The 27,679-nt window shown below is 45.4% G+C and overlaps 2 protein-coding genes across 37 annotated transcripts in view; one reads left to right on the top strand and one right to left on the bottom strand.

Moving 5' to 3' along the window:
- The window catches only part of LOC135391713 (uncharacterized), a 139,058-nt gene extending 127,103 nt beyond the window's left edge, over positions 1-11,955 (bottom strand). Inside the window, exon 1 of the mRNA XM_064622112.1 lies at positions 11,621-11,955. The gene's annotated coding sequence lies outside the window, so the exon portion shown is untranslated. The remainder of the gene's footprint in view (positions 1-11,620) is intronic.
- LOC135391709 (myosin heavy chain, muscle-like) overlaps positions 1,244-27,679 on the top strand; it is a 46,420-nt gene continuing 19,984 nt past the window's right edge. For 5 of the 36 annotated variants that reach the window (XM_064622096.1, XM_064622103.1, XM_064622092.1 and 2 more), the window contains exons 1-16: positions 1,244-1,323; positions 4,799-5,071; positions 9,002-9,142; positions 10,330-10,486; positions 10,876-10,903; positions 12,467-12,572; positions 13,722-13,814; positions 13,907-13,970; positions 16,498-16,596; positions 18,175-18,278; positions 19,449-19,856; positions 21,900-22,070; positions 23,021-23,200; positions 23,557-23,716; positions 23,797-23,846; positions 24,553-24,640. In XM_064622096.1, coding sequence (XP_064478166.1) covers positions 4,883-5,071; positions 9,002-9,142; positions 10,330-10,486; positions 10,876-10,903; positions 12,467-12,572; positions 13,722-13,814; positions 13,907-13,970; positions 16,498-16,596; positions 18,175-18,278; positions 19,449-19,856; positions 21,900-22,070; positions 23,021-23,200; positions 23,557-23,716; positions 23,797-23,846; positions 24,553-24,640 — 2,038 coding nt within the window. In that variant the 5' untranslated portion in view covers positions 1,244-1,323; positions 4,799-4,882. Of the gene's footprint in view, positions 1,324-4,798; positions 5,072-8,226; positions 8,368-9,001; positions 9,143-10,329; positions 10,487-10,875; positions 10,904-11,360; positions 11,461-12,466; positions 12,573-13,721; positions 13,815-13,906; positions 13,971-16,497; positions 16,597-18,174; positions 18,279-18,708; positions 18,813-19,448; positions 19,857-21,195; positions 21,367-21,899; positions 22,071-23,020; positions 23,201-23,556; positions 23,717-23,796; positions 23,847-24,552; positions 24,641-25,907; positions 25,996-26,988; positions 27,077-27,679 lie in introns of all 36 variants that reach the window. The other 31 variants (XM_064622088.1, XM_064622104.1, XM_064622070.1 and 28 more) reach the window with 23 other exon arrangements.

The following is a 27,679-nucleotide window of genomic DNA, read 5'->3' on the forward strand; positions in this document are numbered from 1 at the left end:
AAAAGAGAAAACAATGAAGTAAATCGCAGATGGTGAATCTAAGATGACTATCCAGAGCACAAAGGCAAAACTGGTATCTGAACCGCTTTGGGATGATTTTCCGCAATGAAGCGGCAACAATGATACCGAAACAAGACGACACACCGCGACGCTGCATGGGGGTAGTAAGAGGCACAGCTAGATGGTGCAACATCATACTGCGTTTAATAAGCTTCTTTGATACATCTGCCCTGTATCTATGGGGGAACAGGTACAGTCACGTGGTGCTTTTGAAGGTGTCATCGCTCCGATTTAAACGGCACGAACGACAAATCATCTCGCTTGACTGAACTTGACGAAATTATAGCTGTTTCAACTCGGCCTGTGTGCGAATATTCAGGTTTTTCGAATACCGAGCGAATAATCGTACATTTCATTGTAATTCCGAATCGAATACGACATATACTTAATTAGGTAAATTCGAATCGAATGAAAATCTATTTCAAACGGGATATATTCGAACAGTTCCGAAGCTGCACCCGTAAGATCAAGAAAGTCCACAACAGAGAGTGCAGCTTCGAATACACATATCACGTACATATGTTGTATGTGTATTCCGTACATATGACTTTTAGCATCGTGTTCGCTTTGCTGCATATCTATTACCTTCGGCTTTAAAATGACTATTCGTACACGCCTAGCTTCAATGCTAACTATAAAATTGTCAGTCCAGTTACCAGTCCGTGGAAGCACAGCTGCGAGCACCACACGAAATCGAAACCGGAACTAACAATAATTTCACACACACACAAGGACCTGCATACACCGCAATAAACACCGCGTGAAGCACCGTCCTGAAGTGTGCACCGTGCAGCTGATGAGCCAAGCAACAATGAAACCTCCCAAACCTTGCAAAAAACGAACGGGAACCACAAAGTTATCACACAGTATTACACATATATCACTGCGCAATTAAGTGCCAACCACCATCACGACGAGCGATCTCATCCCGTCCGGCGAACCGCCCCCCCCCCCCTACAAAAAAGAAACCCGTATTTTAAAAAAAGAACCCGGCGCGGAGATTCCATGGCTGGCGACGAACGCGGGGCCGGTACACGAAAAACACGAGGAGTAGCCCCCCATTCCCAGTGAAAATCAAGAGAGAGGTGTGACCCAAAAATGGCTCTCCCTGCTCCCCTTTGAGCCTGTGGCTTTGTATGGGGACCCGGGCTCACCCTCACCCTCGTCTCTCCACCAATCAGGAGCCCTCTCTGGTTTCGGGCAGGCTGCCGCTTAAAAAGGAGCGCGGCCGAAGGACGGTGCTCCACAGAACAGCTTTCGAACGTAAGTGTTGCATCGGCGCGTCCGTTCGTCTTTTCATTTTATTTTTTTGTGCACTGTGATACACAAGCTTCTGGGAGTACATCAGACATCCCTGGATACGATAGTACCTGTCTTCTTCCTCCTGTGGGTTTGAACTTCCTCCCCTTTTGTACACCCCTGCACACCCCTCGTCACTACATCCTCACCCCCTTGATTATTAGTAGAGTGGTGTCCACACTCCCTCACGTCGCAGAGTTTACCGAAAGGATTGTGCGCCTAAAGTCAGGTAAGGTGACTGATACATTTGCTATACATGGAAACCACGTGTCCACTTAAGGTCTTTAGGCTTAGATTAGTTATTATTGTTCAATTCAGGTGACTGCACGCTAATAGCAATTCCTGGAGTATGCAGATACATCAGATCAAGCTAGATTTCAAACTGTAAACCGATAAATGGATCGTGAGATCAGGACTAAATTTGCAAAAAGTGGAAAGTGCAATGAACGATAACGATCGGCCACATCATTTTATGACAATGTTGCTCCGACTACGAAACACTCCTGCTCCAGTATACGGGGTTTAGCCGCAACTGAGAAGCAAGTGTGAACATAGTAACATAACCTTAGAGGCAACGGCAAACAAGAATACTCAAATTCGAAGTCATACACACCTGAATATAGCGTGTATCTCAAGTACAAGATGTCAATTACCTCGAGTGTGCACCTTGTAGCCACAAAGCGTTCAATTACAGCACGCAAAGTCCGCAAGACACCAGTGCCAGACGTGCCAGAAATACAGTGCACCGTAGTCATGCAGACGACAGCATAGCAGACGACACGATCCTTATTCGGAAGTAACGAGAATGTGGTGGCCATTTCGCATACCAGGCTGTTGTGGCGTTCCGTCCGGTGAAACGGTGCGATCTTTATGCTGGAGAATCATTTAAAAAGGTGTAATGAGCAAAATTTGAACATTTCATGTGAAGGATAAGACCAGGATGGGTGAAGATCTGATCGCCCCCAATAAGGAAGGGTATGGGGTGTCGTCTCAAGGTGACCTATTGTTCAGAGGCCTTGGTCGAGCAACGACAGCTGTGATATAGGTTAGCTTTAGTTAAAGCTCTTGACGATGTTATTTGTCCAGTTTCAGCAAAAAGAATGCACATTGCTGTATTTCGAAGAAAACACCCACGTAGTTTTCGAGCCTCTCAAGACACAGTTATAGTTAAACATTTTAAAGGAGCACGTGCGAGTTCTTCACCTCGTCTCGGACACAACCACAGGACAGGCATTGCCTGTAACCCGTTTTAGGATTAATTGATATGTGACGCTTGAGATTCTGCGATGGGTATAGCATGCGACAAAGGGCGCTCTCACGGAATACCCATTTTAGGGCAAAACAGCCACACTCGATCACGTGACGGTGCGTTTGTGACGTCCTAAATTTCGCCTACGTCACTACGTGCGTCGGGCAACAAGAGCGTTCTCCTTCCCCATACTTTTCTTACGTGAGTGCATAAACGGATATGTTCACTCTCAATAAAATCGGACAAGGCAATTGCCTACTGCTATGAGGTTGGAATAATGTTGCAGGATTACTGTATTATATCAATATTATAATGTGTAATAGTGATAATAAATTAAATTGTAGTTAGTTAGTTGTAATAGAATGCAGTTAGTTGTAATAGAATCCGACGAAACAACTGCATACAGTGCAACATATTGACAACAAACTGGGAAGCCCCACAGATTTAAAATTACCTGCGATTGACGACAGATTGCTAGTAAACTCCAACGAAGACCTCAGCAAATGAGATTCAAACCCGAATCATTCCCTTTTCGGCACCAGAAACACCGTCATCGATACTGATTACGTCACAATATTAACAGTATGTTCAGAAGAGCACGGATTATAAATACGGAAACGAACCGGGAAGACGTGCTGGGAATAACAATTTTGCAAATTCCAAAATTTACAATTAACAAATTCTAATTTAACAGCTTAGGACCTGCTTCATTCAGGGACAGACATTTCTTCTCTACAGAGAGTTGGTAGGGACGTTCCATTCGAAGTTATTCTGTTTTAATGAGTTATTTATTAATTAAGTCTCTATACTGGATGGTTAGAAAGGAAAGTAAACAGTTAAACGTTAATTAGGCGGTTAATTAGACGTCTACCAAGCTAATTGGCGTCTATGTTGTGACGAAGGCGGCTGTTGATAGTTCATTTTACGAAAACGTTAGTAATAAAATGTAATTCTGACAAATTGATATAATCTAGAAGGGTATGTGTGAACTGTTGCGGCACGCTTACTTTAAATGTCCAATGTGTACGGTTCATATGCACTTGAAGGCGTCATTGTAAGATCAGGTTTACCACACAGTACAGGCATTAAGGACACTAAAGATGCTAGGCCTGACAACGTTATCAATTACGACAAGGGCGTCATAGCTCGATAAGGACACCAATATATGAACGGGCTTCCAACGAACAACGCCGACGGCGGATTATTAATGATATTAAAATACGCGTCCCGTCTGCAGATGTACCTTGAATTGTTCCGAATTTTGCCTTACGATTACTGTGACAACAAAAGGAAAGGTCAAGGAACACGTGTTCTTAAAACGTGTCATGTATACTTAAACCGGACATTCTAAACTTAAAGAACGTGTTTCACATGTCCCTACACCATTCTTACGGTCGTCACAACGTGCGTGAACGTCACAATTAAAGCATTTTCAAAGTTTCTCACTAACAACTTCCCATAACTAACTTCTCCTACTAACAACTCCTCCTGAAATTACCAGCTGCACGGCCGGGTGGACAAAAGCGCCCGCTCATTGGTGGTTACACCAAGGTCGTGCTGAAGACTAAGAGGTGGTGGGTTTGAATCCTACTACCTGCTGTGCCGTGCCCGAAATTTTCTCTCTCTCTTTTTTTTTTTTTTTGCAGATCGACTTTTCAGGCGAATGTCGGCACAGTTCCCCAAGAAGTCGGCCCGGGAGGCATACTAACCACCCCCCCTGTCCCCCACTCATCCCTGCTGTCCTCAGCCCGTCTGTACGCCGCTCGTAGCCACAGTTGCTTCGCGGCGCTAAGTCCTGAAATCTGCGGAGGAAGACCAAACCCACAAGAGAGTGAAAGTTATAATAGAGTTGAGCAACCACTGAATCAAAAGCTCAACGAAAGAATGAACTTCACCGCGAGTGCCGACCTTGCACATACTACCCCGCATGTGGTTCTCGCGAGCCTCAAAGGGGAATACACCCTTCCCACACTTAAGTGTGCACACCTCGACGTCTTCCCAATGACATAAGACACAACCCAATTCCCCGCGGCAGTCAGGCAAGAGAGGCACGGCCGTGAAGTTCTCTTTCAAGGTCCGCCTACACAAAGCGTCTGTACGCGCCCTACAGAACGCTATGTGTGGGCAGGACTTCAAAGTGAGGCGCAAGCCATACCTAACTGCCTAACTTGCTCCTTGTTCACTGTCCAGGAAGGCCTGTTCTAGCGCGACCTCGTGCGTCGACGACCGAACCCTTCTTGAATACTCCGCGCAGAACCAGAGCCTACCGCAACAATGGGTGCCGAAGATCCCGATCCCACCGAATACCTGTACGTCTCTCTCGAGCAGAAGAGGAAGGATCAGACAAAGCCGTACGATGGCAAGAAGATGGTCTGGGTACCCGACGAGAAGGAGGGATTCCTTCTCGGTAACATCTCCTCCACCAAGGGTGACATGGTCACCGTCGACTGCCCAGGAGGCGAGGTATGCAGAACGCTTGACCTCTATCTTTTGAGCAGTGAGTGTATATCATGTGAGTGAGTCCAGAACGAGGTCGCATTCAAGAAGGTCATATAAAAGTAAGGAGGAGCTGAGAAATGCAAGGAACACGGTTAGATTAAGTTAGGCTTAGAGGCGGTTTTAAGTCGTGCTAGCATAGATATGGGGTGCAGATATCTCTCGGAACATACGGAGGAGTATTAAGTATTCTTGTACGCGCCTGGAGTTTGGCAACGTTGCTCGCGGGCCGGGTGGAGTGACCATCTTGAAAGATTATGAAAAACAAGCGCAATCGTTTCCTGAGAGGCAAGAGTGAACCTATTTCAGATTAGATAAGCGTTACGTTATGTCACGTGGACAATGCACTGGTCTTTCGTAATTCCAAAAACGCTCAACACATTGCTCTTGCAAGGTATGTGAGCAATGGCATCACCAACGGAATAATCTTAATGAATAGCAAACATAAATTAGGGGTAAGATTAAAGATTAGGGCAGGTTAAGATTGTAAGATCATTTACGACTCTGGTACTCTTTCTGCGTCTCATGTGTGTCCCAGTATTTTGCGAAGAGAACGCAGCAGGTGATACTAAGGATGAAACTCCAAACATGAGCAACCGTTATGGCTTTGCTTTCTCTTTTTGTGTTGGAAAGTTCACTCACATACAATAAAACGAGAATCTCGGGCGCGAACTGAAACTGAACCACAATACCCTCCCTGGGGTGGGGTATAATCTAACTGACCCAACGAACAAAGCAAGACTCGAATTACCACCGACGTTTTCTCCACCGGTCACAGCAAAACAAACATGAAAATCCAACCGCGATTTAGACTTGTCACGAACAGCAGTAATGTAAAGCTTCCGCTGTTCATTCTGGACGGATGCTTCGCCCGATGGAACAAGGCCACCATAGTTCGCTTCCTAATCATCGCGGACGCAGCGAAATAATGCCCGCAGGATTTGCATTTTTTTTTCTACGGGGATCATAAAAGCCGACCACAACCACGCGGGACCAGAAAGGAACAGGAGCTTAGGAGGAGCCAGGCTAAACTTGTCGTCAGGCACGCGAGCCTTAAAATGGCGGGACGCCTCGCGGAACCTTACACCCTCGTGGCACATACTTTTTCTTGTTTCATTCTTTCTTGCTGGCCCTGTGTTTATATGCAACCCCAGGATTTGAGTCTACGAAGGGTGACGTCACGAAAAGGAGGAGGAACGGGGAGAAGGTCTATTTTGAGACTCTATCCCGGTATGTTAGCAGACGCACCCGTTATGGTGTCAGGCCAGCTCTTCTTTCTTCGGCGGAAGAATGCCTCGCGGAGCGTTCTTTTTTTGTGGGCACGTTCCGCGTTCTTTTTAGGTTCCGTCGGGGACAACTACCCTGCATACCTTGGCGTTTTACTGTGATCAGGGCCGGCGATAGGAGGGGGGGGGGGTGGCGAGTAAGGCGACCGCCTTAGGCCCCGCGCACGAAGCCCTCAACCAGGGATTACTTTTTTTCTTAAATAAATGGCACTGGGGCAGCGTCCAGCCTGCTGGCCGGCATCAGCCCCATCTCATCATCGTATCTTTATGTGTGTGTGTGTGTGTGTTCAAGAGAAAGAAAGCAGAAGTACTTATATCTCTCTTACGATTCATTACGGAGTGATGTTGATATTATTATACAGGGTGTCCTCTCTAGCTATGAACAAAATATTATACTAAAAAAAAAAAAAAAGGGGGGGAACGCTTTCCTTTTCCCTCTTTTTTTTTCTCAATTACAATATTTCGCGCTTTCTGCTCTGCCGTTAAATGAGAGGGAGAAGGAGAGCTGCTACTTTTTCTCCCTGGCATTTAAGGGCAAGGAGGAAAGCGCGTTTCTGACGGAGCGAGACAAGATCTTTTTTGTGAAAACGGCAACGGAGTCTGCACACCAAGAGGAATAGACGTTGTCATTGCGTCGATCTTCTATATTTCATAATTACAAATTATCATTATCGTCATTTTATCTTTCGTCACTAGTCAAAATTGATGAGGACAACGTCCCAAGATGTTGCTACTGCGGCCATAAGGGTAGCTAGCCCAGTTGACCTAAAAGACAGCGCCATTTATTCCTATTTAAAAAAAAAGCGTTTTCCGGTTTTGTAAAATTTTTTCAAAGCTAGTACGGACACCCCGCATATATATATATATATATATATTACTATTATATGTAATGAAATAGTGATGATATTTCACGCTTACAGATCTTACCAGTATGTTCTTGCCAGAAACGTTGCTGCATGTTTTCGAGGCATCACTTTGAGGCGACCACTAATATGCCTAAAATGAAGGCAGTAAAAACAAAGAAAAAAATCAAAATAAAAACATTCAAAACTTAGCCACATCATCCTCATCCGAACAGGCGGCAATGTTTACGAATGCGGTGTATGTGTACCTTATGTGCTTTCGTGACGCCAATCATTTGTGTAATGTGCTTTTTCTCTTCTCTCTTCATTTGTGAACCCGCGACGATTTTGCAGCTCAAGCGACTCTGATATTCTGAGGAAGTGTTCGAAAACAAGACAAAAAAGAGAGCAGAGTCGAAAGAAACGGTTAATATAAATTAACGGAGCAGCAGTACGTGTTGCCCATGCAGCTAGAGTGAACGGGAAGTTCCGTAGAATCAGGAAAATACATGTTTGTATATCGGAGATGAGCTTAATTCAACTTTCCAGTCAAGTACAAAAGTCTTCTGGCGTGGGGCACGAAATGATAACATTTGAAAAGAAAACGAGTAATCGTAAACGTATCCAAGCACCACTAGGTCTCTCATGACTTCGATTTGCCGAATTGCTTGGAGTTCGAAAGGCTGTATACTTTCAGCACCCATATCCAAGAATTGGGTATTTTTCATTATGCAGTTGACAACATTGGCGTGCTTTCACACTGTACTGTTTCGTATCGCAGACAGTCAAGTAATGAAATTCCGTTTGCAGTGCACAATCATTGGATACGGCGTCACCCCGAAGGTGACAATATTATTGATTCGTTAAACATCACTATTGACCACTGAGTCCCGCTCAACGTGAGAGATAGCCAAACAATAGCCACCACGATACGAGGGCCTGTAAATATAGAAGTCGTAGCTAAGCCTAACACAGATGTGCTTTCGTCGAATAGAGGGTGTTCAAGAAGGACGACCTGCAACAAGTGAACCCTCCCAAGTTCGAAAAGTGTGACGACATGGCGTCCCTGACATACCTCAACGATGCCTCCGTTCTGCACAACCTCAAGGAACGATACTACAACCATCTGATCTACGTAAGTGGCCACCAGGGGGCCACACGCTCATCGCCTGCTGCTGCTGTTGTTGTCGCTGCTTCAAAACGCGCTCTCAATTCATTGGCTTGGAGGAAGCAACACTGCTGGATGACGTCACTGTAGTACTGAGTGCCGGGATTCTGGATTTGTTCACAACCTTGACCGTAACGTAAGGCAGTCGCGGAGCTTGTCAAACTTTGATACTTTCACGGACGCCCTTTTGGAACAAACCCATTTCCGTTTCCTCTCTTTGAGGCTTGAAATGACGTCATCTCGCAGCTTACTTCCTCCTCCAATCAGCTACACAAACACGCGCAGCTGACATCTGCTTCCTTTTCAGCAAAGTACACACTTCACCGCTTCTTCAGCACCGTCGACAGCTAACGATGCTACGTAAGCGCTTTGCCGCTACAACAACGCCATCGTTTTCTTTTTTTTTTTTTTTTTGTTCTTCTTAGTTTCTGCTGCCATAATGTTGCTTTTAACCTCACTTCTGTCTCTTTCTCTTTTTTTCCTTCAATAACCTCCACAAAAACCGTCACTCTCTATACGTCCACCTTATCCACACGACCAATCCTCTAAACACCACACCTATCCACCACACCCCTGCGCATGAACACACCACGATATATAGCGCACCATCAAGAAAGACGACCTGCAGCAGGTCAACCCACCCAAGTACGAGAAATGTGACGACATGTCAAACATGACCTACCTCAACGATGCCTCTGTGCTGCACAACTTGAAACAGCGTTACTACGCTAACCTCATCTACGTAAGTATTGGAACACCCACAGGGCACTCCCGTAGAAGTTCCCACAGTTCCTGGTCATCACGACAGTTCCTTTAGCTATGCCTGGTAGTATTAGTATACTTCACGATTGCGTAGTACCGTAGTACCAGCTTGCCTGAACACATTAGTCCCAGACCTCATCCAGACCACACGTAGAACCCTTGTAGAACATTTAAGAACTCTCGAAGGACAGTAGCACCTGTACAGTACAGGGTCCGTCGCTGTTTTAGAAGTCAGCCAACCTGTACGCTTTTTTCTGTAATTTTTCTTGTCTTTACAATTCCTTCATAGCGCCACTTTCTTGCGCTATTGCATTATTATTCGAAGGGGGTTTTAAATAAGATTGGGTTGCTTAACAAGGACCTAAACCTTTGTTCTTTCATCAAAAGCGAAACAAGTGTAGACGTGATGGCTTGCTCTAGAACATCGCGGGCAGTAGTAACCACAACAGTACTAAAAACCTTAGCAATCCAACAGAGAAACGATTTAATTGCATGCTCACTTGCACGCTTTCAAGCATGCTCTATTATGTCGTTTCGATTTGGTGTTGTAAGCTGTTGCATTAAAAGGAATCAGCAATAGGCAACCTACAAAATATCACTTAATGTTTTGCCATACCAAATGCTCCCTAAAATCATGTTGTGTACCATCTATGCTTCACCATAGTCGTGTTCCATTTATTTCTTTCTACTTTTAATCTCATCTAATCTAATCTAGTCGTGTTCAACCTAAGGACGGCACCCCGGACACATTTTCCTGGCCCTATATTTATCCCGTGGAAGACACTATAACCATAGAAACGTCGTATTTAGCACGTCCTCATATCATACTTACCCCTGTCAGGTATTATCTACGTGGTCGTTTCAAAGAAGGTAAATTAAGGCTACAACGCCTTAGGTTGAACATGATAAACGTGGATATTCGAGCGCAACGCAAACATTATTTCTCATTGCCATGCAGAGTATCATGTTGTAGCTCGCACAGAGAAAGCAGTTGTAAGATTCCCTTTTGACCGCATGGACACCTCACGTTAAAAGTCATCACAGTGTAAATATAAAACCGGAGCTTTGTGGCTGTAAAAAAAATAAATAAATAAACACGCGAATATTGACGCGAGTTCTTTTCAAGATGCATGTTATCTGACGTGCTTTTCCATTGGGGCAATGCAGACGTACTCTGGCCTGTTCTGCGTGGCCATCAACCCTTACAAGCGCTTCCCCATCTACACCGCTCGTGTCGTAGAAATCTACAAGGGCCGCAGGCGCACAGAGGTGCCCCCCCACGTGTTCGCAGTGTCCGACGGAGCCTACATGGACATGCTTGCCAGTGAGTAATCCAATCTATGGCGTCTCTGGAGCCACTCTTCGTGTTCTATGTGCTCCAACGTTTGCGATGTTGTGGGCTTGTAGTGTCTCTTATGTTACTCCAATAGACCATTAGACAAAGCAATACTTAATGCTAATAATATTCAGCGTAATATGAAAGATCGAGGAGCTACAAAACTGCAAGGTGTGAGCCGATATATTAACATCAGTATATGTTTACGTGCAATACGCACCGTCTCAATCAAAAGTAAAACTCTCGTGTATGACTAACCTGAATTCTCAAAGGTCCTGGGTCTCATAGACACTATCAGTTAGTATATAAGTCCCACAGTCACAAGTACCAGTGTTGGTGAAGTTTCATTTTCTAATACTTTTGCTTTTGCTTTACAGACCGTGAAAACCAGTCTATGCTGATTACGTGAGTATTTTTCAGATTTTCATGATATTTAAAACAGATATATTGAACGCGTATGTTGTTTCTTTATGGAGGACAACGTAAGATCACATATAATATATAAAATAGGATAATATAGGTTAGTAATATTTAAAAACATAAAATAGGGTAACCCATAACTCTATAGAACTGCACTGTTCAGTATTACGTGTAAATTGAAGACCTTCAATGCAACACTTGAACGTGTCTTCATGGGGAAATGTCACGAACGTAGAAAGTACCACATTTATGGGGTTTTGTGTAATGATTAAAAGTAATATCAAGAGTAACAGTCTATCGATAGCTGAGTAGTATTCCTGTAGTAGCGTTTGAGGGGATTGGTGTCTGTGATATCAACCCAATTCCTTTCCATACGGCCTCCCATTATTGACTGTTCCCATTTTGACCCCTCTTCACATCCCTTCCCCCCTTCCCAACCCAGTGGCGAATCCGGTGCAGGAAAAACTGAGAACACCAAAAAAGTCATTCAATATTTCGCCATCGTTGCTGCCTCCGGATTTAAGCAGCAATATACCAGCGGCGTAAGTTCCCTTGAAACGTGTTGTTTGTACAAGAAAGCCAGCTGTTGCATTAACTTGCATGATTCGCAGCAGAAGCAAATGCTCAGCTTGCACTTCGGTATCAGTCGTAGAAGCGGAATGGTAAACTCCGAAGCAGACGACAAAGTTTGGTAGTACTCACCCGTCCGGCAAGATGCTATGCGTATATGTTGCTCACCAGACCAGGGTCACATCCTACCACGCAGTGTTCTGCTTTCACAAACTTGCACACGACCGTCGCGGAGGCCTTGTGCACCAGGCAAACTTGAGAAACGTACCGGTGATCAACACCACCAAACGATTTAGATCATGTTCGTAGAATAAGAGGTCATGCAGGTTTTCATGTAGTGATCCGCGTTGTAACAATCTACAAGCACGTTTCTTCTCGGCGTAACAGACGGTACTAGCAGTAACTAATTTCAATCTAGCAACTGTGACGAAGAGAGGAAGCTGCGAGGAAGCGACACAAACAGTCAGCGTTCGAATTTGTGTCCAGGTTTTGCTCGCGTTTGTACAGCGCAACCAGTTCGGAGCACAGTGTTGCCGGGCTCGCCCTCGCTCACGGCGTTTCGGTTTCGGATTCGTCGAAGGCCATTCCAGTAACTAGCTCGTACTGAACTGTTGGCAAACGATCGACAGAAGAACAACTATCGTTTCCCTAATTTTATCATACTTACTCATAGAGAGAGCAATGAGACAGCTGAAAAATGTGATTCACAAGCAAACAAGCAACAATGTTCAACCGGACGACAACCGTTACCCACCTCTCCACCTCCACACTTCTGCTAATACCCACAACGTACCACTTTTGACACCTGAGTCCTATCTCGTCCAATGCTCCCGTACCAGAACCACCATGAACCTACTGGAAGTCCACCAGAACCACCTCGTATCCCTGCACGGAATCACCCGTCCACTCCCGTTCCGATGTACAATACGTTGACGCGCCACTTCTTTTCGTTTTATATCCTGGCCCTTGCGACAACAGAGGCGAGTCTGGTGCCGGTAAGACAGAAAACACGAAAAAAGTAATTGCATATTTCGCCTTCGTCGGCGCTTCCAGCAAGAAGGAAGAAAAGAAAGACAGCAAGAAGGTATACTCGCCGTTTGAACCCCTGTGCACCCCTGTATCCCTTAGTACATCCCTGTACAAGAAGAACAACCCCTTTCTAAGCACCAACCAACTCGTGAACTCCTTGTTTACATCCCTCTTATTGTATCCCGGTGTTGCCATCCTTCGTGCCCCTAATATTCGAGCGTGCATTTTATTATCCTGGTATGCTGCTACGGCTCCCGTACATCCCTGTAGACAGACACAACCTTTGTGAATATGGGACAACCTCATGACGACCTGTCTGCACCGCTGTTGTTGGCTTGAACTCCATACAATCCGTTGCACCATTCGTTTATGCAGTACTTTGCTGCATAACACCCGTTAATCCACTATAGTTGACTTGACAGACGTCATATCAATTGATGTTCTGCATGTTCCTCGGTTTACATAAGTGTGTTTCTTGTAATGACACACTTGCATTATACCTCTAATATTGTGTTTTCTAATACTACATACCTTATGTTGCTGCATGTTACTTTATTAATGGCGACTTTGATTCCCTTCCTTCATTCATTTCTTTATGTACATTTATGCATGAAAAGATATAGTTTCCGTCATGACACTGTCAAAACAGATGGCGAAAGACGCCTCACTGCTTGATTTTCGCTGCTTGTATGTGTGTATATGTGTGAAACTAACACGTGCGCTTTATATGAAACCGAAATACATTGTACTACAAGGAAGAAGGCTACGAACTACCCGAGTACCCTGCAAAGGACTAACAAAGATACAAAATTTGTACTTAGCATCTACCATATGCCAATTACGTAATGATGATGAATAAGTGGCCGAAATAAGTTACCGAAAACGCCGAAAGCCTAACAGAGGAGACGGTTCCTGTAGAGGAACGCTTCCAGTTTATAGTGGATCAACCACACTGTTGAGCCACAACTAGAACTGCCTCTTGGCGCACTTCTGTTTCCCTCTTCAAGATGTACAAGACATATAAATATCCAGATATAAGGTAACAGAATGCAAAACTTTCACTTGTATGGTCAATCAACGACAACAGCGACTTTATTTTGATGATTACAATACGGCCAATCAAAATTCACGCATCTGCAATGCTACTAACGCCAAACGGAAGAGACCGCTCAAAATCTAAGCCGAATTCTGCGCACCTTTCTAGGGTAACCTCGAAGACCAAGTCGTCCAGACCAACCCTGTACTGGAATCCTTCGGTAACGCCAAGACCGTGCGTAACGACAACTCTTCTCGTTTCGTAAGTATACTCTTTCGACGCATATTTCCCTGACGTAACATGACGTAACATGACGTTCGCTATACAGAGCTCTCTTCTCTCACCTTAAACAGGGTAAATTCATCCGTATCCACTTCGGTCCTATGGGCAAGCTGGCTGGTGCTGACATTGAGACCTGTAAGTTTGAAAGAAAGCAGACAGTTCTTTATTAATTTCGTAGATAATATTGATTGGTTTTGACTACTGTATCGATTTATGTAGTAGATGACAGATTTGAGGCACTGTACCCTACCGCCATCAAGTTGCGGGGCTTGTAAGTCACTGAAAAGGTTAGCTAGCTGTAGGACTCGAACCCACATCCTCTGGATTGGGTTCGAGTCCTACAGCTAGCTAACCTTTTCAGTGACTTCCTCCTTTCGTTGTTCTTAGGCGGCCTTTGTCCTTTCTTCTGTGTTCTAGCCGGAGGACAGCAGTTTCCATAGTTGATGCCATATACATTGAATCGATATTGCCAATTTCAAAGTGATATCGGTCGCAAGTTGGCATTGTCGGCTACATGTCGCTTGTTTCGGTCAACACCAAGCCGACATTGCCAACTTCAGCGTGATATCGGTCGCAAGTTGGCAGTGTCGGCTAGATGTCGCTTGTTTCGGTCAACACCGAGCCGACTTTGCCAACTTCGGCGCGATATCGGTCGCAAGTTGGCAATGTCGGCTAGATGTCGCGTTTTTTCATCAACATCGAGCCGACATTGCCAACTTCTGTCGTACATTGGTCACAAGTTGGCAGTGTCGGGGATATGTTGGGCCGAAATGCCCAACTTGCTGCCGATATCGGCCCGATGTCATGTACTGCCTGGGATACCATTGGTGCTTAGCCCCTTATACGTCGGCTCCCATGCTGCTTTAACGCTCGGACAAAGATAGCGAAACATTTCGCGACTTTAAGATTTCGGAGCGTCTATATAGTCTCGTATAGTCCTTTTGAGAACGGCACTTTAGGCAATGCCCTACGCCTGCTCCTGTTGGCTGCAACAGCTATAGTCGTGTTCAACTTAAGAAGGAAAAGAAATCTAATCCGTCAGCCCTCAAGATGTTACTACGCCGCAGATAAGATGGCTGTGCACCGAGAGGTCACTCTCCCTCCTCCGCCAGATAATATAATCCATCACACTCACCCTGCTTCCGTATTCACTGTTAAGACTGACCGCATGACACAACGCGAACCCTCTCCCATGGTGGCGCTGCAGTATTTCTCCTGGCGCGCTATTGTGTGTCCTTATCTCCAACGGCGTATGTAGGTGACGGACTAGATTTCTTTTCCTTCTTAAGTTGGACACGACTATAGTCGCATTACGCTACGCCGCGTCAAGTAGTTCGCCGACACCGAAACTATACAGGAGTCCTGTAGGAGCTATCCTGATGGCGCTACAGTATAATTTTTCCGGCAGTGTAACTCTAACTGTAGCTCTGTTAGGGCTGACGGAATATATTTAGGGTCTGACTTTTTCGGGTGAAACCAGATACCTTCCGATTATTTCGCCCCGAATCGGTTTCTGACCATTTCGGGTTAAAACAGATTTCTCCCCGAATTCCACTCACGTATCATGTTGTATCACGTGTCACATCCACTAGACCAGTGTGTCTCAAACTCTTCCAGTACGTGACCCCTTCGAGTAGAACCAAACCTACCATGACCTCCCACCTCTATAAGCCTTCCGTAAATTTACTTTTGTGAATGACGCAGATACATTTACATTGTAATTTATTTAAAAGACAATAACCACAGACAGCTACCAAAAATGCTTACTAATGTTTTTTTTAACGAGGATCGACTTAATCATGTATTTTAATGAGAAGGATGTATTTGCTTTCTTGATACAAGCAAATCAGTACGTTGGTCTTTCTGGCTCAAGGCATATCGCATGTCTTCTTGGACCCTCCATGACCCCCAGAAGAAGGCTCATGACCCATTTGGGCGTCATGACCCGCAGTTTGAGAAACACCGTACTAGACCGTAGCAATGTGAACGCATAGCTGATGTAAATATTATTTCAGTGCAACAAAAAGCTAAGTGAAGCACATTCGATGTTATAGCATGTGGTGCTCGTGACCGCCTGCGTTGGAGTTGGACTTTAGAAAGAAAAATATGGAGATGATGGCTCCTATAAAACACAGGAGCCGGCTACTCCAAGACACTCGAATGTAAAAATCAGTAAGTCTAAAAAGGCGGGGAATACATGTTTGATCGTGCTGGACAGAAACAACACACGTAACCCGATGACACCCGAATCTATCAATAGCACCCGATTTTACCCCGAATTACGAATTTTAAAACAGCACCCGATTTTTCCACCCCGAATCTGGGGAAGGCATAACCGGAAAAAGACAGACCTATACGTATATTTCCTGCCGTTCTTAGGCTGAACACGGCTGTATAGTACTTGATGCTGTCACTGGCAAAGCCGTGTTGTCGCATGAGTGAATGATTCGACGTAAACAACGGGAATTAGCCGATATTGATATTGATGTTGACGAAAAAATAATAGGGAGAGAAAACCACGGAATTAGCCGAGGCTGGCTACAAGCAGGTTGTTTGATTTCACTCAATGATTTCGCCGGGTAAGACCGGCTCTAGTCACTAGAGCTCGAGTATGATTCTTGCTTTGGATTGATGCGAAATCGTCGCATTCTTTGTCTCGCAGACCTGCTCGAGAAGGCTCGTGTCATCTCTCAACAAGCCGCCGAGCGTTCCTACCACATCTTCTACCAGCTCATGTCCGGCAAGATTGACGGACTGAAGGGTAAGTAATGCTTTCAAGCTAACGTTCGCTTAGGGAACCCGTAGGGTACCATGGAACGCCGAAGCCCTGCCCATTATAACCGATGCCATTTCTGCAGAAACGGGAAGTGCTTGATCGCCTTTTGCGTTTTTGATGTCATTCTATTACCTTGAAGTTAATGAAATTATTAAACTTAGGCTATAAAATTTTACATGGTTTCTGTGATAGTTGCCATTATATTATGTTGTAGAATTTGTGCTGTGCAAACACATACAAACAGCCGATCCACATTTCATAATGAAAGACATAACAGAAATTATATGTCACGAGTTGTGTTACCTTATTTACCAAAACACTTGCTTTATCAGCACATTTCGACAAGAAAATCCAGCAGTAACAAAAGAAGGAGGACCGCAGCACACTGCACTCCAGCATTACGTTTGCTGTCTATCGGCTGATATTTCGTGCAGCTTTTAAGACGCCATAGCTAGATGCGAAAGAGTGGCCTGCAGTGACACCTGTCTTTGCTTGCTCCGAATTTCCTCACCTGTTTTAAGGCATACCTGTTAATCATGCTTACCGAAATGCCTCCTTTGATAGAGCCACTTCAAACTTTTCTCCAGTTCTCGCGCTGCTTGTTGAACGAAACGCTATGAGGCGAAGGAATAGTTTCCAACTATGGAAAGTCTATTAGAATTGGCTTAGTACTGAAGGCTCGGCACAGGTGTCACTGCATGCTGCATAGCAGCAGGCATGTGCTTGGAGCCGCATTATTAGTGGACATTTTTGTGCAACTGCTGTTTCGATGTGGCTTTCTAATGCAGGCTTCTGTGACTGTCATTCGGTGGCAGTTCATTTCCTTTCTGCATTTAATTCTGGGTGTTGCGGACTGTGTAGACAGATCCATTCATCTTGCAAAATTTTTGTAGATACTTTCACTTCATCAACGCTTTGACTTATTTGCGCTTCAAAACCGTTTCTGTTTTTGTCCTAACACGTAGCGAAGATCTCGTAATGTGGATCAACTGCATGCTAATAGCCTGTTTCATTTCTTTTGTGTAAGATACAATTAAACGAGGAGAGAATTTCAACTAATTGCTGCATAGGGCACAAACTTAACCGTTGCAGCGGGATTCTGAAGACGCACCAATAAGGCATGCATGCATTTCGTTTGTGTAATAACTCATCTCAGCGAAAAATTCAGAAGCTTGGGCGTTTAGGATTGCTTTGCCTCCTGATCACCACTGGAGTCTCCATCGGCTCGTCAGCATGTCCAAACGAAAAGTGGTATCGAACACAATTATCATTCGCTTATACCGCGGACTCCTTCAGAAGAGGGATAGAGGGCGCCAGAGAACTGTCTGTTATGGGTTGCAAATCACTCTTCTGCGCGTCCACGGTGTAAAGTTGCCAGACCAGCGGGAAGCTGCCTGTAAACATTTCAGGCCTAGGGATCTTTCAAGTAACAAAGAAAAAAGTGAAAAGCTAAGACCATGCCTGTGGAAACTCCAATGGCTGTCTGCCTCCACTAACCCACGTGTTGTAGCTGGTACGCTTGTGAACGGCTTGTTCAAACTTGCTTTGCGACACACTCCACAGAAAAACTGCTGCTGGCAGACGACATCCACGAATACTACTTCGTGTCCCAGGGTAAAACTGAGATCCCTAATGTCGACGACGGCGAAGAATTGCTCGCCACGGATGTGAGTATACAGAAGATAGGCCCCCTACCAGCCCTTCAAACCACGTCTCATTCACTCACCACCTGTGCGCACCACATCTCAAAAAACGCCCACCACGCCACCTACCACACCTGTCACACCATGACCCAGTCCACCAGTGAAGTAATATCACAAGGGAGCAGAAATAACCCTCAAACTTATCGATGTGAAGTCAAACCAACACAATGGCAAGAGCCTGATACCTCTGAAAAACTGCTCCCTTGAGAGGCGTACTGACCTCTGGTGGACAAGGCCACCGACACCACCCGCACCGTTCTTACCTTGACACCTCGCACGCTCGGTATACCCTTACCCGAAACGTCGCCGTCAGCCGCAACAGTGAGGAAGCACAAACCGAAGCCCACCCTTCTTTACCTAACCCCCCTGGATCTCCCGACCTTTGTCCTTACAGAAAGGCTCCTCCTCGACCAAGACATCAATGAATACCGATTTGTGTCCCAGGGTAAGACTAGCATTCCCGGCGTCGACGACGGCGACGAGTTGATCGTCACTGATGTAAGTTGTCCCCTCCTTGATCCAGATCCTTTCACCACACCCTGTGTTCATTCCTATCCTGTCCCCACTATTCCGTGTACTACTAATAAGCTTTTTGTTGAAGGACACCTTGTGTTGTCTCTTTTGTAGGGACACTTTGTATACGCGTAGCACTCTCAAAATAACGTTATGCTGAACGCAGCCATTGCCAAGTGGTCACTGACGATGCTGAACTATATATTCAGAAGTACGTCCTAAGCAGGTCGAAGATAACGGCAGATCAGGACCAGATGCACAAACTGTTTAACGTCAAGCCTTGTTGAACTTGTTTGTGCTCTGACGTCTGCTGCTGTACCAAAGGAAAGTTAGTATCCGTATTTACAGACAACCGCGTAGATGCAACGTGGTACAGCCTTAAACGTAGGTCAGGATATCATATTGAATTCGAGAAAGCGCGGGAGTTCAACATCTAAAAGAATGGATGGCAACTGAACGTAGAAACATTTCAATTTCCTAACGATGGTCGCCCTAACATTTTTCTCGTCAATCAACAAAGAACGTTCTCACCGTTCGCACACGCATGGAAATCGCGTCGCGTGGAATCCTATTTCTCCTTGTCCTGGTCACTATTAAAGAGACTTACCCATCTTCACCCAGACCGCCTTCGATGTGCTCGGTTTCACTGAGGAGGAGAAGGACAACATCTACAAGGTTACGGCCGCCGTCATGCACTTCGGTTGCCTCAAGTTCAAGCAGAGGCCCCGCGAAGAACAGGCTGAAGCCGATGGCACCGAGGAAGGTGAACGTGTCGCTCACCTGCTCGGCCTGAACGCCGCTGACCTGTACAAGAACCTGTTGAAGCCCCGCATCAAGGTCGGCACTGAATTCGTGACCCAGGGCAGGAACATCACCCAGGTCATCTCCTCCGTGGGTGCTCTGGCCAAGGCCATCTTTGATCGTCTCTTCAAGTGGCTGGTGAAGAGGGTAAACGAAACCCTTGACACCAAGCAGAAGAGGCAGCACTTCATCGGTGTACTGGATATTGCCGGTTTCGAGATCTTCGACGTGAGTCTTTCGTTCTGGCTGTTCCGGGCTACAGTACGGGTGGATTGATGGAAGCATATTTTGACACGTACAGTAACTAAAATACAAGCATACTCAAAGCGCTAAAACATAGCGGGGTGTTTCATAGACCGGGTCCAAGATCGTGTGACGTTCCTCTTTCCTTTATAGCGCAACATTACACTTTTAGTAATTACGTTAATGCTTGATAAAAAGTGGTAGACCTGACGTCTTTGCACTCTAAGTTGTCAGGGACCCGAATGTTGGTCTACGGTTATGTTTATGGTAATAGTAATCCTTTTCACGAGCCGAATGGAGGGAGAGAAGATGACATACCTGATTTGCCTACATATTTCCGACCGTGATATTCAAACGCGTTAAGTGCTTGTCCATCAGTCCATTCCAATATATTTTTATCTGTATTGAAGAGCAAAATATTTGTAAACACACGCAGCGGCAGCGCATGGGTGGGAAAGGGGTGTGTTTAAAAATACGTTGGGACATCGGAAGCAGACAACACAGCCGAGAAGAGACGTCTCGTATCAGCGCCTAGGGGTAAGGAACTGCCGTCCACCAAGACTCCTCCAGATCCCCCAAAAAGACCTGCCTCTACAAGCGCCTTAATCCTTTCACCAAATGTGACATAACATTTTACACAGATCCGATGCCCCCAGATGTCGTCCTTCACCACACGCATGCCACTCCCTTTGTCTTTTTATCTTGTGGCAGAATTTCGTTATAAAAGGTTGTACTGTGAGATATCAAACGTCTAGCAAATGGTAACAAAGAAAAGCTGGCCATTGTCTAAGTTGGTCATGATCTAATGCAGCGTACCCTCGTATGGCCAGCCCCAGTCTGCTGCTGAACGCGTTACCATGACATGCCCAGGTTATTCTCGGACGCAAAAAAAAAAAAAAAAAAAAGAAAACATAAAATGTGCACTTATTTGCATCTGTCATCGCACTAATTTATTTTAAAGACATAACAATAGGCCAGCCATCTTGGGAAAGATTGTGATGCAGGGGTATAACCGAATTAAGGTACTTGCGAGCAGACATGAGCATAGGTAGCTCAAATGACAGCAAACACCAAAAATTGTAGTTAAATCAACGCTTGAGCGACACAGAAGGTGTGCATTCTTAGAAGACTGTCTAATTTAGCCATTAGTCTCGAATTGGGGTTCCTTCCATGCGTTCTGACTCACCCAGCACTTGACCCTGTACACCCACCAACAGCCACGGAAACCTTCACCCCCCAACACCACAGCACGATATTCGTCTGGCCATGTTCTTCTTCCTCTCTGTGTCTGTTCCTCCAACACCCCTCTCCATCCTCCCTGCAGTTCAATAGCTTTGAGCAGTTGTGCATCAACTTCACCAACGAAAAGCTGCAGCAGTTCTTCAACCACCACATGTTTGTGCTCGAACAAGAAGAGTACAAGAGGGAAGGTATCGAGTGGGAATTCATCGACTTTGGCCTCGATCTTCAGGCCTGTATCGAGCTTATCGAGAAGGTAAGGTTAAGACGCCGAGGCGTCCTGGAAGCCCGCCGCCCGCGCCTGCTGTCGCTCGCTGCCGTTGCATTATAGCCGCTGCTCGCTGCTAGAAAGGGGAACACAGTTCAGTTGCACCTGTTTGATGTCGTGGAGGTACTGGCTCACGTTCTCACTGATCAAGGTAGCTTTCGTCTAACCTTCATACGGAGAGTTTACTACAATGGAAAATAAGCTGGCTTGACGCACGAAAACGTGAACTAGAACCTCCAGCTTGACTAACTGCTGGAAGATGCCGAACTAACTTTTAGCGTCGTTTTCTTTCTTCTTCTTAAAACTCCTACAAACGCTACCACCAACCTACCGCCACCATCCACCTTGAAACCGACCAAAACACACGTGCCACATAATCACCACTGTCCACTGTGCACCACCTTGACACCACGAAACCCTACTCCATTCATCCCACCAAAACAACGACGCCACCTTTTATCCACCTTACCTTCAAAACACAACCACCACCACCACTGCCACATTACGAACCCCAAATACAGTTCAACGGCTTTGAGCAACTCTGCATCAACTTCACCAACGAAAAGCTGCAGCAGTTCTTCAACCACCACATGTTCGTGCTTGAGCAAGAAGAGTACAAGAGGGAAGGCATTGACTGGGTCTTCATCGACTTCGGTCTTGATCTCCAGGCTTGCATTGAGCTCATTGAGAAGGTAACACCACGAACAACACATTGGTAAAGACAATAAGGAGAAGTATGCATACAGTAGTCCCAAAGACAAGGTCAGGTATGGTGCCCATGAGACACTACCGCGATATATTACACATGAAATCAGTTCATCTGACACTGACACAAGTTTTATGGAACAAGATGTATTAGGCGTGCTTTAACAAAAGCTGGAATCGTCTCGAGCAAAATGAAAATTAACAAATTTACCATAGGGCTATTAAAAAGCCACATGAAGACGTCTCAGTAAAAGTAAATGGCATGTCATCATCCCATTTTTATATCAAGTAGGCATTGCAGAACAAGTATTTCATAGCACATATGTAGACATGTCAACATTGTTAAGCTAAGCGTGCTTTCCGCTACGCTTTTGCTACGTGATTTGTGGAATGCCAGTTTTTTTTTTTGCTGAGCAAGAATTCGCTTTCTGCCATGCTTCTCTTGCCTTTTCGGGTGCTTGTCTGACTTGTCTTGAGCGTTCCTGTTAAGCAATATATTGTAAGACAATGTTGTTCTGAACCCAGTAGTAAGATAACTCCTTAAACATCGAAAACATTATTTATTAAATGATGTAGGGTAGTATACATATGTATAGTTGCCCAGAGCAACGCCTCCTCTATATGTGTATACTTATTTCTTAGCCTCCATTTATTGCCTCTTAGCCTCCTTTTATAGAGGAGGCGTTGCCCAGAGGAACCATAGTGACGCTTTGTTTGAATTACATAATCCCTCGCTATAACGCTAGGGTCGTCCGTATAAGCATCTAAGTATTTGGCAAACTTTTTTCATACTGTAAAAGAAATGGTCGAAGAAATGGTATAGAGTCGCGCAGCACAGTAATCGCGGATGCACTAGCCCACAGACAAAGACCTAACCGTATCAGCCCTTCCTGTGACGAAGCCAAGATCTAACGCATTCGCCCCCACTTCTCCGCAGCCCATGGGCGTGCTCTCCATTCTAGAAGAAGAGTCTATGTTCCCCAAGGCCAGCGACAAGACCTTTGAGGAGAAGTTGAAGACCAACCACTTGGGCAAATCTCCCAACTTCATCAAGCCCAAGCCACCCAAGCCCGGACAGGCTGAGGCGCATTTCGCCATCGTGCACTACGCTGGCACCGTGAGTTCATTTAGCCACTAGTCTTCGAATTGACATATTTTCTAAACGAGACCAATGGCAACTGTGAACGTACTGTACATTGAGTGATTTTTTTTTATGTTGACGACATGTTTCTCAGCTTAGACACAAGACAAATGGACAGAACACAAAACAAACGGCAGTGTTCTGTCCATTTGCCTAACAGAAGTGTTCTGTCCGTTTCTCTTTCCCCAAAGCTCAGCGACGTGTTGCCAACGTTAAGTATACACATAATACCGTTATGTTGAGCCTTCATTTTGTTCGATGGACCCTTCTTGACAATGGCACTCACTGGAGGGTGAAGCGTTCAACATGATGACTTTGTTTCCTCGGCGTAGGTGGCCTACAATCTTACTGCCTGGCTGGAGAAGAACAAGGACCCTCTGAACGACTGCGTCGTTGACCAGTTCAAGAAGGGCTCCAACAAGATGTTGCAGGACATCTTTGAGGACCACCCTGGCCTTGGTGGCGGTGATGACGGTGGAAAGGGCGGCAAGGGTAAGTATCTTGACGCATTTGAAAGAGATTTCGAAAGCCCAGAACACTCCCGTTCTAAACTGCAAACCTTAATACCCTAGGCGGCCGTAAGAAGGGTTCTGGCTTCCAGACCGTGTCCGGTCTCTACAGGGTAAGCTGATGCCGACCTTGCTATTGTGTGCCCTATCTTTATAGAAAGACTTATTTTTTCTAGAATCTATTATCTTGTGTATACTCTCTCAAGCAGTTAAAGTTAAGGCTGTACTCTAGATATAAAACTGTATCCTATGATGGGATTGCTTAAGTATTTGCTTAATTAATTAATTAATTAATACTCAAGTAGTTAAATTCATAAAAGAAAGTGTAGAATTAATTAGTTTCTCTGATATATATTTCGTGGTAGATGAAGTCGCTATCTTATCAGCAACTTGAGTGATTAACCTGTGGAATATATAAGTGATACTTTTGTTGATGTTCTTGTGCTTACGCGAGTGTATGAAGGTGGTCAGTGCCTACAATGCCGAGACAGCAGACACGGCCGCTGCCATTCTACAAGCCGAGACACGCACACATACCAACTTGTGTGTCTGATATAGTTGCACGCCTGCTGTAGTGGTAATTGTTGTCTGATGTCAGACGTAGCCGTCTTATCCGTCCGTAGGGTTGGACGATAGCACTGACCTTGTTGTCATTAATATATTGGGAAGCCTTGCAGCAGGGATGACCACGACACAGAAATAGTAATTAATGGTGCCAGAAGCTGTACTAAAACTCGAAAGGTTCAGTGCTCAGTCCAGCCTTGCAAGAGGCCATTCCTTCTTGTGTTGTTTTCTCCTGACCTGTACGTCCCTTCGTAGGAACAACTTAACAAGCTTATGACCACCCTGAAGTCAACCCAACCGCACTTCGTGCGATGCATCATTCCCAATGAAACCAAATCCCCAGGTACCTCCTTTCCCCAATCTTCCACACGGTAACATCGTTGAACCATGTGTAGTTAAAGGTTGCATATCATGTCTAGCATAAGCCCAACTAATTTTACCGGAACACATCAATACCTGAAGTTCATAGTATAAAGCTTAAATCCTCCATGACACGTGGCTACGACGATGGTACCGTGAACTGTCCTTACCATTCCATTATGTTGACATGTCGGGCATGATGTTTTCCTTGGATGTTTGTGCTTGATGTAGTGAAAGTAGTCGTAGAACCCCAACAACAGGTCTTTCTTGCTCTCTGGAAGGACTTGGTGCATTTCTACATGTGTATACTGTCTCCCGACTCCAGTAGAACCCCAGGACACTCCTACATCCACTAATTTTTCCTCTTGTAGACCTGTAGGACTTGTGTTCGTCTTCCCAACCATACCGATATTCCACAAAGCTTTCTTATCTTTCTGCATGAACATTCCAAACTCTCACATCAGTACTTGTAGGATCCCAGTAGATTCCAACACCTATTCTACACCGCAACCGCACTTCTGCGTGTGTAAATTTCTGCTACCCATTGTCAGCACTACCCTATCACTGTCTGCAACCGACCTCCCGTTTTCCACAAACACCAAATGTTTTTTGTCTCTTCCATTGTTATTCTGTGCCTCTACACAAGGGCCTCTGACAGTTTTCCTGCATTTGTGTGTTGCGAGCTTTGACCTAATGCTTCGTACTCTGCAAAGGAATACTGTCTTACAATGCAGTCTGTGCATATGACCGCTTTGTGCTGCCTCGAAGCCTTCGATAACGTAGTAGAGAGCGCTTCTGAAATACGGTTTGGATGTAACCTGGTATTTAGTCTTCGCGTTGTTTAGCTGAGATGAGACGTTAGAAAAGTTGCAACTACTTGTCGGCGCTGTTTGATACTTAACACTGGCTTAATAACCGTTCAGAATGTCTTTTACTGAATCTGGTTGTATATTTTCACTCACTTGCAAAGCCACATAAAGTAAGACAATAAGAATCGGAACTAAGTGAACACCAAACTATACTTTTGGCATTCGGGTGCCTGTATTGGCCGAAAGTCGTCTCGAAGGCCTTCAAAAACTTGGCATTCACGCTTCTCGCAGTTATTGTGCAGCGCATTCATTGCAACGCTAATAATAGCGCTCTAACTGCTCTTCGCTAGAATTTCTCTTTCCAGTGAACTTCTGCGACTGCGTAGTATATGCCTAGTTGCTTGCATTAGCTGTGCACTAACCTAACCTTCTCAACACAAGGAACAACTGAACAAGCTGATGGCTACACTGCACAGTACTCACCCACACTTCGTACGCTGCATCATTCCCAACGAATTCAAGCAGCCAGGTAAACAGGTCATACACAACATGCACCCTACCAACGGAACTTTACCCATGCATCTGGCACGCTGTTCGAGTCCCCCTCCCCCCTCTCGTACCAGTCTGTTCGTGAGTATGAATACGACATCCCCTTGCAACGTCCACTGAACCCTATTATCTTGGGATCTTCCCGCTAGCGCTCTTCCAAGAGACCTCCCCGAGAAGTCCCAAAAATGTGCTGTACAAATTCGGAAGCTCGCTTAATGTATCCACATTGTTCCCATATCGAGGCGAAGGAATATAGGGGCTTTTCAAGGTTTGCGAGATTATGACTTGCTATATCGCTGAACGGCTGTTAGGATTTTACCAGGAAATGCTACCTGGAGGGAGGTCTTGATGAGGCCCGAAGCAGCGGCATTTGAGAGGGAACGCGCCAGTTTTAAAGCGTGGAAGGCGCTGACCAAGTACATTGCACGAAGTACCAACAGTCCGTCCGCTACCCTTATTGGCTATGAGGAGACAGTCATAATTTACCGGAGGTCGATCCCAACCTGACTAGATGCAGACAATTAAAACATAATACGTTGATACTCAGCTCCCATTAGCACCTAGTTGCCAACGAAAAGCATATGCTGAGCATTATGAGGACCAGGCCTACGTCCTGCACCGTAGACCGTTCGAACTAGCGACTAGGGGCCGAAGCCACAACAGCACTTCACCTGAAGACGTCCATAATACCCCCTGAACACCACGACGCCGAACAATTCGTTCACCACACCTTAACACTGAACTCGACAAGCTCAACCCCAGAAAACATGCTACGTTCACCACAGACCCACCAAGACCCAGCAAGATACCCATGAAACCCTCTTCTCACCACAACACCATACACCACCTATTCCACCATGCACACCCCACCACCACAACAGAACCAGAACCCGCACGCAAAGAAGGCACGACCACCAAAACCCATGAAAAACACTTGATGCACAGTCCCCCTCCTCCACCACAATTCCCACAGGAACAACTGAACAAGCTGATGGCCACCCTGAATAGCACGTCCCCGCACTTTGTGCGATGCATTATTCCAAACGAAACCAAGTCCCCAGGTAAAGCCTGCATTCAGACCATTCTTATTTTATCCCTTTCACTGCACGACACACTCATTTCCAGTTTTACGCTCTTTTAGAAATATTGCCCATAAGGTATCTTCAAGTGTGTTCCATTGATGACAGCTCCAATTGAAAAGAACAGGCCGTCTTATAACTGTTTCATGACAGGTGTCTTGGAAGCCTTGTGTACCTTAGGCTGCGCAGACGAAGGAACTGCCATCAAAACATTTCCGTTTGCAACAAATCCAATGTCAACAATGGAACATGCAAACGATGATGAACAAAGCATTAAAATGCAGGCAGGCTGTTGTAAAGATGTTGATGGTCATTTTCTTGATCTGGTATGTGGTAGGTATAGGGACAGGCACACAAAATTGGAGTCTAGCCCTGTCTACTTGTGTTTTGTGTTCCTGTCCCTACCGCCTCCTAAAGCTCAAGAAAATGATATCATCAACATGCAAATAATAGTTACGTGTCATAGCTAGCATGTAACTTTGCTGATCATGGCACACGTTGCTGTGGTGCCTGTTGCCCCATCAGTCCAGTGGGGCCTTTCGAACGATCATACAGTCACACTTGTTCGGAAGCCAAGTTACGTGC

The sequence above is a fragment of the Ornithodoros turicata genome, chromosome 4, assembly GCF_037126465.1.
Source record: "Ornithodoros turicata isolate Travis chromosome 4, ASM3712646v1, whole genome shotgun sequence".
Classification (NCBI taxonomy): Eukaryota; Metazoa; Arthropoda; class Arachnida; order Ixodida; family Argasidae; genus Ornithodoros; species Ornithodoros turicata.